This window comes from Phallusia mammillata, chromosome 8 (assembly GCF_965637545.1).
Source record: "Phallusia mammillata chromosome 8, kaPhaMamm4.hap1.1, whole genome shotgun sequence".
Taxonomy (NCBI): domain Eukaryota; kingdom Metazoa; phylum Chordata; class Ascidiacea; order Phlebobranchia; family Ascidiidae; genus Phallusia; species Phallusia mammillata.
The window spans coordinates 3,492,450-3,504,633 of NC_137259.1; the positions used below are offsets into that span (position 1 = coordinate 3,492,450).

Here is a 12,184-nt window from a genome sequence, read left to right on the forward strand (position 1 = left end):
TTGTAAGCACAATTAGTCCAAAACATCATAAAGCTAGGGCGACTAATGTAGTGTTTGCCTACTGTTGTTTTGGTGCTATGACTAGGTTTTTCTGCGTTTGTATGCATGTACAATTTTTCAGAAAAGTCTTCATTGACCACATACATTTTTTCAGCAAAGTTCGATTTGTTTGGTACTTTTTAACTAAGTTTAAAAATTTGCAACGTTTTTTTTGTACAAACTGTTTCCGTGGGTCATTTTATTCACATATGTGTAATTATTTCCTGAAGTTTTTGCGCAATGTATGCTGTAAAAATTCTGAATTCTGTATTTGTTGTGTACATTGTTTTCACAGTTATAAACCAAGCGTTTGTAATGAAACTGTAGTCTCTGAAACTTTAAAGGATAATTCGTGGTCTTTAAAACATTTTTCTAAACTATTGCAATTTTATCAGACATTAGACAAATTACTTTTCCGTAAAAATAAAGTAGAGACATGAAAAACAAAACTATCGGAATTATATTTTTTTTTCCGTAACTATAAGCTTAGCTCATGACAACGGGAAATATAAGGGGATTTTTTGGCACGATTTTTAAAATCTGCTATTGTTATTTGTTTATCTTTTTTACTATAACGAAACAAACAATTTTCGGGGAAAACGCATGAAAGACTATAGTATCAGTGTTGCATAACAACCCGTCTTCACATTTAAACACTAGAGGAATTTAGTGGACTGGATTTAATCAGTTAACATGGAAAACACACATAAGGTATTTATTTCTCAAATTTTATGTTTGCAAATTAAATTATTTAATATTTCAAGCCAGAACTAAAGGGGTAATGATAGTGCAAGTTTATTAATCTCCGTTATACTAAACACCTTAAAACTTTTATCATATTATTATTTAAGGCATGTGGAGTACTAAAAATCTAAAAAAACTAAAATGTAATTTTTTTTGAAAATAAGCATCATTTAAACATTTCTTGTTGATTATATGTTGTCAAAGTAAAATGACTGTTTTAATCTTTGATTAGCTGTCCCTTGATGTTGATCTAAATGAGGATTTGCTTGATTACGGTTGAAATTGAGTTCACTTTTCTAACTCGAATAAACCGCTATTGAGGCATTTTGCAATATGTCATGTTTTGACTTGATTTGCTACACTAGTCTATTTGATAGACATATCTTTGACAGCTCTTTGGATTACAGACCTCTGTGTTGTTTGAGCATGCTGTTGATGATGTCTTAACAAACAGGAAGCATACATTTGACAGGCTTATATTAGCGCACAAATTACTTGGAAAGGCCAAATTACGAAAAAGCGTTGTTTGCCTGTTGATAGCTTAAAGCGCTAAACCAATAATGCTTACCGATAGGGCAGCCGACAGTTCAATTAGCATAATTGTTCAACTGGGTGGTTAAGTTTTTTAAGGTTTGTTTTCGTTTTGTTTAATGTTGTTTTACTCAATGGTCGTCTGCATGTTGTTATTGTATTTGAAGGCCGTTTTCAAAAAGTCGCAAATCCGTTTGAAACGTTTTGTAGAATATATTTGAAATGTTTAGATACATTTAGATATTGGCAAGTATCTTCTTACTAAAAGTGTGCTTCATCCGTTCTCAACAGGCTATTTTAAAATTGTTGCAATTGTTCTAAACTTAGAGAGACAATGTTTACAAATAGGGTGTTTTTGGCAGGTTTTTCTTGATGCATATTTAGCTTTCAAGACGTGCGTATAAACCACAATCGACAAACGAATGCGGTAATGCAAAAGGTTGTGTTTATAATGTGGTTTGAAGGATTTGCGTGCAAAATATCTAAAGGGATTTTTCACGTTTTGTTAGACAATTTAAATAGACTGGGCCCAACCATACAGAGTCACAGTTTACGTTAAAATATCTTAGGCTAGGTCAGGCGCAATATAACCAAAGTTGAGGAACAAACGCTTTGAGTAAAGTTTCTTTACACTTTGCCAAATTGGTAAGAAACTTCGTAAGTCAGGGGTGTCCAACACGTGTCACGCGTGCCAAAAGTGGCACGCAGAGCATTTGAAAATGGCACGCAAGTTTTTGCACATTCAGATGGTAAACATTAGGATTTGTCAGGCAATTAATATTTTTCTATTGATTTTTTTTGGTCTTTATTCTAACTTCAGTAAAGATGATCAGTATCAAGGTTACACAAATCCATTAATTAAATTGGTCGTTTTTAGACTCGATCAGTTTACTTTTAGGCGTTTGAAACTGTCGAATTCTTGATCATTTCGGGCCTTTATGCTGTCGTATTATATTCCATGTTATGGATTCTGCGCTTTAATTACATGGCATGCTATAAATAGTTTCTGGAGTATCATAAACATGTTTACTCGCGTTTGACAACTTTTCTACCGTTAAGACGTTTAAGACATGGTTTGGAAAAAGTACCAAACGTTGGCACGCGAGTATATTTTAAAACCTAGATTGGCACGGCGGTGCTTTCGAGTTAGACACCCCCGATGTAAGTAATATTTTCAGTGATTGGTGTAATTCGACACAAAATACTTGTTTGCAAGTGAAAATAACAATAACTAGTGCTGTTAAGCGCAATTATGTTCTTATGTCTCACACCAGATACGTTTGCTATATACCGCTTTCGCGAATATTTAAAACGTAATTTGTGTAAAAATGATGACGGTTTGGGCTATTAGGGTTGGGATGAGGTTTTATAATAAAAATAACAATAAAATCAACCTTAAAACTTAGTTCCTATAACGTTAAATTTAGTTTTTAACCATAACCTAGCCTCAATGTTAATTTAAATACCCGCGCTCTTTAGGCCATCTATCGGTATTTAGCAAACCTTTCTACTGTGAGTTATCGTGTTAGTAGCTCTACCGTGTTTTACCCTTTGCTGCAAAATGATTTCTGTGGGCCATGTTTCATGTTTACCGTTTTGCGCAAATACGTTGGTCTTGTGGAATTTTGTTATTGACCTTTTGTTGATTTTATTATGACGTACAGTTACGTAACACACCACTCATTTGTGTATCATAGATTTGCGCTTCCTACAAAATCGAACCAGTGGCAAATTGAATATTACGAGTTATAAATATAACTTAAGAGTTTTTCGGTTTCAACGAAATGGTGTAAAAATGTTGGGCAAAGCCGAAAGTACGGACAATTCAAAACTATTCAACAAGCATCATCCCTTTCACACTTACATTAGCAATAAAAAGTGTTATGTGACTCAGAAGGGATGATTTGTTGAAATATTCGTAATAAGTCTACATAACTATATCTATTATATCGTTATTGTTTATGCAAAAATAACTTTTTTCAGCTTCAGAGAGATTTTTTAACTGCTTAAGTATTTGCTTTGATTCGGACCAAGAAACGAACGATTTTTTCAATCCGAGAAACAGAGGATTTATTCTCAGGTGAGCTATTTTAAACACGACTGTGGTAGTATAGAACTATAATTCAATAGAAAAAACATCACTTTGCCGTAACGCAATGTCTACTCTAGGAGTTTATATCATATATTAGTGTAAAAATGTGAAGTAAATCCTGCTCGCAAAATGTCACTTTAAGTAAAAACGAATACAAGACTATGTTTACCAGAAATACACACAGAGATGCGCCAAAGTTCTAATGGGATTCATTTAGATTGTTTTTGCTTGGTAATAACGGGTTAATAAATGCTTATTTGTTTGTTCTATTTTAGCAATGAAGATGAATTGGAGTACACTCTTTCTTATCAGCTTATTGTTTGGGGTTCTAAACGCAGCAACAGAAACTTCATCTAAACTGACTGATCAGAAAGGTATTTGCGACTGTGTATGTGTAAAGTTGTTGTTGTTGTTTGAATTGTGGCTCGTTTTAGTAGGCGCTAAAATCTTGTCATCATAAATTAGGCTATATGGTTTTGGCTGAATAATTTGGCGCGCCTGACCCATATACAGACATACAAACTCGGTGTTAATTCTTTTGCAATAAATTGTGTTAAAATGTTTACCTTTATCAATTGCCAAAATAAAGTCCCGAACGAAATTATGTTGCAGTTGATGCCCAAAAATAAGAACAATGTTAAAATCGACCAAACTTTTAAAATATACGAGTGTATGTTGAAAATATATTCGTTAAATTTACCTCTAAAATTACATTATTTTTTCTTTTTTAGGTGATTTATGCAACGGTCCATACGACATTATCACGTGCACTTGTCCAGATACCATGTTTAGCTGCGCATGTAGAGAAATTGGTAAATGCAAATGGGGTTCTGGGTGCATCCCAACAGTATGGCGAAACGACAGCATCAATCACTGTGGCGAGTGGAGCGATGAAATAAACTGTCTCCCTGAGGACATCTTCTGCGCATGCGCAAACACCTCTGAAGGATGCGGTTCGGGACGGAAGTGCTACACCAAGGATGAACGCTGCGATGGTAGTGCAGATTGTCATGATGGAAGTGACGAAATGAACTGCACTTGCAGCTCTGATCAGGTCCCTTGTGAAGGTTACGGTTACGTTGACTCAGTTGCAACACCGTGCATTCATTACACATATATAAACGACAATTACAACGATTGTGGAGATTGGGGAGACGAACCGAACCTAACTTGCCCAGAGGAGGATTTCAAATGCGATTGTTTTGGCAACGATGACTGTTATGAAGGGTGTGTGGCAAGCGATTTGAAATGCAACCATATTCCAGACTGTAGTGACGGAAGTGATGAACGTAACTGCCCGTGTCCTGACAGTACGTTTCGATGTCCATGCGCAAATGCTCTAACATGCCCATTTTCGCCTTGCTATCCTGAAACTTGGCGTTGTAACGGAAGGGGAGACTGTGGTGATTGGAGTGATGAATTAAACTGCACTTGCAAGTCAGAGCAGTTTGCTTGTGATTGCTACGCCAACCCCGCGACTTGTACAACCAAGCAAGGTTGTATTAGTTTGTCTAAAAGGTGCGACGGTAATCCAGACTGCCAGGATGGGGAGGATGAACTGAACTGTACGTGTGACATGTATCAATGCGCTTGTTTTGATAAAAAGTGTTATCCCAATGGATGCATTTCTGTAAATCAGCAGTGCAACGGCTTTAACGACTGTGGAGACTGGAGCGACGAAGTTAATTGCGACGATATGGCAAAAACTTTCCAGTGCTTGTCTTGCAAGGACAATTGTAGCATCGAAAATCACCAGCGCATAGAACAGTCACAAGTTTGCAATGGAAAAGCTGATTGTGCTGACGCTAGCGATGAAGCCATCTGCGACTGCAACAATGCTGCCAGTATTTTGCAATGTGATAACGGAGGTTGCATTCCTGATCGTTGGATTCAGGGAATACTCAATTACTGTAATCTTGGAGGTAACCCAGCTTGTAAAAGGACAAACGCGTGGTGTGGCTCAGCTCCTATCTCGATTTGGGATTGCACAGGTCCTTTGGAATTGTTATCATCTATTAACGCAATGCGTATATATGGACATAAATGTTCCAGTACAAATCCGGTTTGTGTTGAAAAATGGAGAATTGTCAGTAATCCAAGCCAAGAATGTGATGGGCTTTTCCAGTGTGAAGACGGATCGTTTATTAACAACCGCTTCTTTTGTGACGTCAACAATGACGTTGGTGCTTCTTGTAATGACGACAGCGATGAACTTTGCGGTGGCTTCGGTTTTCAGTGTGCTGGTCCAAGCAGGAAGGCAGTTTGCATATTACCACAGGCCAATGTTTACGATTCTGAGGCTCAATGTTCTGACCGATCCGATCTTTGCTTCGAAAATGGCGAGTTTCGGTGTTTTCAATGCTTGGACAAAAAGTTGATTATCTCGCCCAAGCAAGTATGCGACGGTGTAGTCAATTGCTACGATATGTCCGACGAATGCTTATGCGCAAACACAACAATTTGCGACGAACTAAGAGGATCATGCTCCCGCAATGAAATTCGCTGTAACGATAACTGTGTTGACATGGGAACAACGCTTTGTAATTCATCAGTTGATTGCAGCGGTTTGAACACAAAGTACTGCAGTTGCCATCAAGGTGCAGGCGAAACCATGACATGCAACACTGGAAAGGATCTTAAAATAGCGCTAAAATGTGACGGGAACCCTGAATGTCTCTTATTTGAGGACGAATGTGAAGCATGTGCACAACCAGCCGCATTTTGTGACCATCCTTGCGTCAATGAAATCAGAGACATGTGGAAAAACCACCAACAGACAAGCGACGTGCGGTTTTGTGACGGCTTGGTTGAGGAGATTTACGGCACCAAACATACTCGAGACTGTCCTCTTGCGGGGGAACAATTCTGTAACGCGTCTCGTTTTTACTGCATGCGTGCGGATCCTTTAAGCGTTAGTATAAGCATCAATGAAGTGTGCGACGGAAAAAATGACTGTGACGACGGTTCAGACGAGGAACAGTCACTGTGCAAGGAGTATGTAATGCTATGCGCTGATGGAGAGAAAAACATATCCAAATTACGCGAGTGCGATGGTGTGTTTGACTGTAAAGATCTTTCGGACGAATCTAAGCAACTCTGCAGCAAAAAACGTTTCGTTTGTGCTTCAGGCAACGTTTTCTCTATCGAGATTTCTTTGCTGGAAGACGGAAAGCCGGACTGCGAAGATGGAAGTGACGAATGTGTTTCTCTCTTCTCAGACCGCTACGAAATGATTTCTTCTTCACTATTTCGGGCGTGTTTCTGGATAATGGGGTTTACCGCCTTGCTCGGAAATGCGGCTGTATTCACATCTACAATCAATTTTCTGCTCACCACCAACGCCGTGCCAAACACCACAAAATGCGCAAACATGTTCATTTTAAACCTTTCTATCGCTGATTTCCTAATGGGGGTATATCTTATAAGCATTGTGTCTGTCGGTGTAACGTTTCAGGGTGAATATTGTGCTCATGACAAAGAATGGAGGTCAAGTCCTACCTGTTCCCGTTTAGGCGCATTAGCAATTGTCTCTTCTGAGGCATCCGCATTTACTATGACAGCAATGACCACATATCGATTTATCTCAGTTTACCAACCGTTTACAGCAAAACACATGGACTTTCGTAAAGTAACAGCATGGTCAACAGTGACGGCTTGGGGGTTCGCTGGATTACTTGGAGCAGTGCCTCTTTTCAAATCCAAAATCGAGTATTTTCAATGGGACATTTGGTTTCCAAACTATTTCTTTGGTAAGCAAGTAGTGGAAGTTAAATCTATGATTGGTTTGGCAAAGAAAATCTCAAACTCAACATTGAGCAGCTGGGTAGAGTCAAAACATGTTATTTCTGAATCCTTTCCGGGTTCAATACGAGGCGAATTTGGTTATTACGGAGAAACAAGCGTCTGTATGCCGCGCCTGTTTGCCACTTCGAATCAAGGGGCTTGGGAATATTCGACGTTTATCATCACAATTAACTTTGTTATGTTTCTTTACGTGTTCTTTGTTTACGCCTTCATTTACAAGGAAGGAAACAGAATGAGCCAATACCGAAATTCAGATATTAGCGTGAAAATGCAAAAACGCATTTTTCGGCTCATACTGACAGATTTTTGTTGCTGGATTCCTATTTGCATCATGGGGTATCTCAGTGTATTTGGTGTAGAAATGCCACCCGATGCTTATGTTGCTAGTGCATGTATTTTGCTACCAATTAACAGTGCAATTAATCCTATGTTGTACTCCAGAGTCATTGGACAAAGAATAGCGAAATCTAAGCGCTATTTAAGCCGAAAAACGTCTTACACACTAAACTACGTCAGGGGTAATAACTCATCTAAAACACAATCGTCGGTTAAAATTGAGCTTGAAACCCCTTAAAAGCAGATGGAAGTGTTGTAAGCACAATAAGCCCAAAACATTACAAAATTAAGGCGAATAATGTAGTGTTTGCCTACTGTTGTTTTGGTGCAATGACTAGGTTTCCATATTTTTAATAAAAAGCCTTTATTAACTACAAACATGCTTCAGCAATAAAATTCGATTTGTTTGATACTTTGTTACTAAGTTTAAAAATTTGCAATGTATTTTTTTGTACAAACTGTTTCCGTGGGTCATTTTATTCACATATGTGTACTTCATTTGCTGAAAGTTTGTGCGCAATGTATGCTGTAAAAATTCTGTTTTCTGTATTTGTTGTGTACATTGTTACCACAGTTTTGAAACAAGCGTTTGTACTGAAAGTGTGTAGTCTCCGATTCTTTTAGGTATAATTTGTGGCCTTTAAGACATTTTTGAAATATCGCAATATTATCAGACATTAGAGAACTTACTTTTCCGTAAAAATAAAGTGGAGACATGAAAAACAAAACTATCGGAATTATAATATCTTTGCGGTAACTATAAGCTTAGCTCATGACAACGGGAAATATAAGGGGATTTTTTGGCACGATTTTTAAAATCTGCCATTGTTATTTGTTTATCTTATAACGAAACAAAAAGATTTCGGGGAAAACGCATAAAAACTATACTATCAGTGTTGCGAAACAACCCGTTATCGCATTTTAAACTCTAGAGGAATTTAGTGGAGTGGATTTAATTAGTTAACATGGAAAACACACATGAGGTATTTATTTCTCAAATTTTATGTTTGTAAATTAAATTATTTAATATTTCAAGCCAGAACTAAAGGGGTAATGATAGTGCAAGTTTATTAACCTCCATTATACTAAACACCTTAAAACTTTTATCATATTATTATTTAAGGCATGTGGAGTACTAAAATTCTTAAAAAAATTAAAATGTATTTTTTTGAAAATAAGCATCATTTAAACGTTTCTTGTTGATTATATGTTGTAAAAATGAAATGACTGTTTTAATCTTTGATTAGCTGTTCCTTAATGTTGATCTAAATGAGGATTTGCTTGATTACGGTTGAAATTGAGTTCACTTTTATAACTCGAAAGAACCGCTATTGAAGCATTTTGTAATATGTCATGTTTTTTCCTCTGCTCATTCTGGGCAAACGGATCAATTACTTGACTTTACATGCAGAAAATTGACGTGTTGCAAACAGATACATCCAAATGAATAGAATTTCATTTATGGCCGTTATAAATTAAATGGTTTTAGTCTAAATTGAATTTGAAACCGTTTACAATATCCCTTGCAAAACAATCCCTCAATGGATTGCGTTTTCGGGATAATAGGAAAAGGTCGCAAGACATTTGACCTGGAAACCCTGTGGACAAAACGGTCGAATTTCTTTATTGTCGTTTATGCAGTGGAAAATAGAAACGCGTAACCTTATACCCAGCTATGGGTTTTTCACGACAGGAAAATCTTTACATGGAGACAGGCTGACATTAGCGCTTTCCTTGAAATACCGTTCAAGACCCGCCCGAATGGCCTTTGCTATTTGAGCAAAAATCTACAGAAAACCGTATTCGCCAACTGTGTTGACAGGTGGAATCATATGTCCTTCCTTAAGAGTAACTCGAATAAACTCTTAAGTGTAGTGATGGCTTGATGTGCTACACTAGTCTATTTGATAGACATATCTTTGACAGCTCTCTGGATTACAGACCTCTGTGCGGTTTGAGCATGCTATTGATGATGTCTTAGCAAACAGGAAGCTTGCATTCGACAAGCTTATATATAAGCTATATTGGCGCACAAATTACTTGGAAGGGCCAAATTACGAAAAATTGTTGTTTGCCTGTTTATAGCTTAAAGCGCTAAACCAATAATGCTTAACGATAGGGCAGCCGACAGGTTCAACTGTTTGGTTAAGTTTTATAATGTTTGTGTTCGTTTTGTTTGACAGTTGTTTACTCAATGGTCGCATGCATTGTTTTCATTGTATTTGAAAGCCGTTTTCAAAAAGTCGCAAATCAATTTGAAACGTTTTTTAGAATATTTTTGAAATATGTATGTACACTCAGATATTGCCTAGTATCTTTTTGCTAAAAGTGTGCTTCATCTGTTTCAAAACCGCGCCATTGCTCAATGGGCTATTTTTTAAATAGTTGCAATTGTTATAAAACTAGAGAGACAGTGTTCGCTTAGGGTGTTTTTAAGCGGTTTTTCTTAATGCATATTTAGCTTTTAAGACGTACGTATAAACCACAATCGACATACGTACGTGGTAATGCAAGAGGTTATGTTTGTAATGTGGCTTGAAGGATTTGCGTGCAAAATATCTAAAGGGTTTTTCCACGTTTTGTTAGACCATTTAAATAGACTTGGCCCAACCATGCAGAGTCGCAGTTTACGTTAAAATATCGTAGGCGAGGTCAGGTGCAATATAACTTTGATTAGAGTTTCTTTACACTTTGCCAAAATGGTAAGAAAAAATGTAAGTAATATGTTCAGTGACAGGTGTAATTCGATAAAAAACATGTGAGTTATCGTGCTAGTAGCTCCGCCGTGTTTTACCCTTTGCTGCTATATATGATTTCTGTGGGGAATATTTCATGTTTACCGTTTTGCGCAAATGCGTTGGTCCTGTGGAATTTTGTTATTGACCTTCTGTTGATTTTATTATGACGTACAGTTACGTAACAAACCGCGAAGTTGTGTATCAAAAGTTTGTGCTCCCCACAAAATCTGACCAGTGGCAAATGGAATATTACGAGTTATAAATATAACTTAAGAGTCGTTTTTTGGGTTTCAAATGAATGGTGCAAAATTGTTGGGCGTTGCCAAAAGACCGGACCATTTAAAGGTGTTATGTGACTCAGAAGGGATGATTTGTTGAAATAATCGTAATAAGTCCACATAACTATATCTATTATATTTTTATTGTTTATGCAAAAATAACTTTTTCCAGCTTTAGAGAGATTTTTTTTAACTGCTAAAGTGTTTGCTTTGATTCGGACTAAGAAAAGGACGATTTTTTCAATCCAAGAAACCAAGAGAAATCATTTTTGGGTGAGCTAATTTAAAACACGACTGTGGAAGTATAGAAATGCAATTCAATAGAAAATAAAATCATGTTGGCGTAACTCAATGCGTTTCTAGGGATTTATATCATACATTAATGTGAAAATTTGGAGTAAGTCCTTATCGCAAAATGCCACTTTAAGTAAAAAATAATACAAGACAAAGTTTACGGGAAACACACACAGAGACGCGCCAAAGTTAAAATGCGATTCATTTAGATCAGTGGTTCCCAAACTTTTTCATATTTTTTTCAAAACGGTCCCTTTGCCATTATTTCGAGGGCTCGCGGTCCTTAAGCCTAAATGTGTATTTCATAAAAAACGAATATTGATTGCAGGATTTTAGTTAGTTATGCAAAATTGCACATAACAATCATCTAAAGACAGCACGTGACATCACAAACAGGACAAAAAACATTACAATTGTGCGCGAACAATTGCTTTTTTGATAGTTGTCATTCAATAAAGGCCATTGTTTAGCAATGGAGACAGTCGATTCTCAATTCTACTTTGATTTAAACTTATTTAGTGGCACAATTACTGACGCCAAATAAGATTATAGAATTTCTTCAACCGCTTCGCGGTCCCTCCAAAATTGCCTCACGGACCCCTAAAGGACCGCGGACCCCAGTTTGGGAACCGCTGATTTAGATTGTTTTTGCATGGTTATAACGGGTTAATAAATGCTTATTTGTTTGTTCCATTTTAGCAACAAAGATGAATTGGAGAACACACTTCCTTATCTGCCTATTGTTTGGGGTTCTAAACGAAGCAACAGAAACTTCGCCTAAGTTGACAGATCAGAAAGGTAATTGCGACTGTGTATGTGTAAAGTTGTTTAAACTCGAGGCTCGCTTTGGTGAGCTATAGGTGGCTCTATTTTCATGTCACCATAAATTATATAGTTTTGGCCGAATAGTTCGGGGCGCCTGACCCATATACAGACATACAAACACCGTGTTATTTTTTTACAATAAATTGTGTTAAAATGTTTACCTTTACCAATTGCCAAAATAAAATCGAGAAAAATTAGTTGTGTTGCAGTTGTTGCCAAAAGTTAAAATAATGTTAAAATCAACAAACGTTCAAAATATACTGGTGTATGGGGAAAATATATTCGTTAAATTTACCTCTAAATTTACTTGATTATTTTTCTCTTGACAGGTGATTTATGCAACGGTCCATACGACAATATCACGTGCACTTGTCCGGATACCATGTTTAGCTGCGCATGCAGAGAAATTGGTAAATGCAAATGGGGATCTGGGTGCATCCCAACAGTATGGCGAAGTGACAGCATCAATCACTGTGGCGAGTGGAGCGATGAAATAAACTGTC

The 12,184-nt window shown here is 37.0% G+C and overlaps 1 protein-coding gene across 1 annotated transcript; it reads left to right on the forward strand.

The window, feature by feature from the left end:
* Positions 1-3,303: 3,303 nt before the first annotated feature.
* On the forward strand, positions 3,304-8,154 carry LOC145205481 (uncharacterized). Its single transcript, XM_080078224.1, has 3 exons — positions 3,304-3,394; positions 3,682-3,780; positions 4,138-8,154. The coding sequence occupies exons 2-3, from the start codon at positions 3,684-3,686 to the stop codon at positions 7,782-7,784; spliced, it is 3,744 nt and encodes a 1,247-aa protein (XP_079934350.1). The 5' UTR covers positions 3,304-3,394; positions 3,682-3,683; the 3' UTR covers positions 7,785-8,154.
* Positions 8,155-12,184: the final 4,030 nt, after the last annotated feature.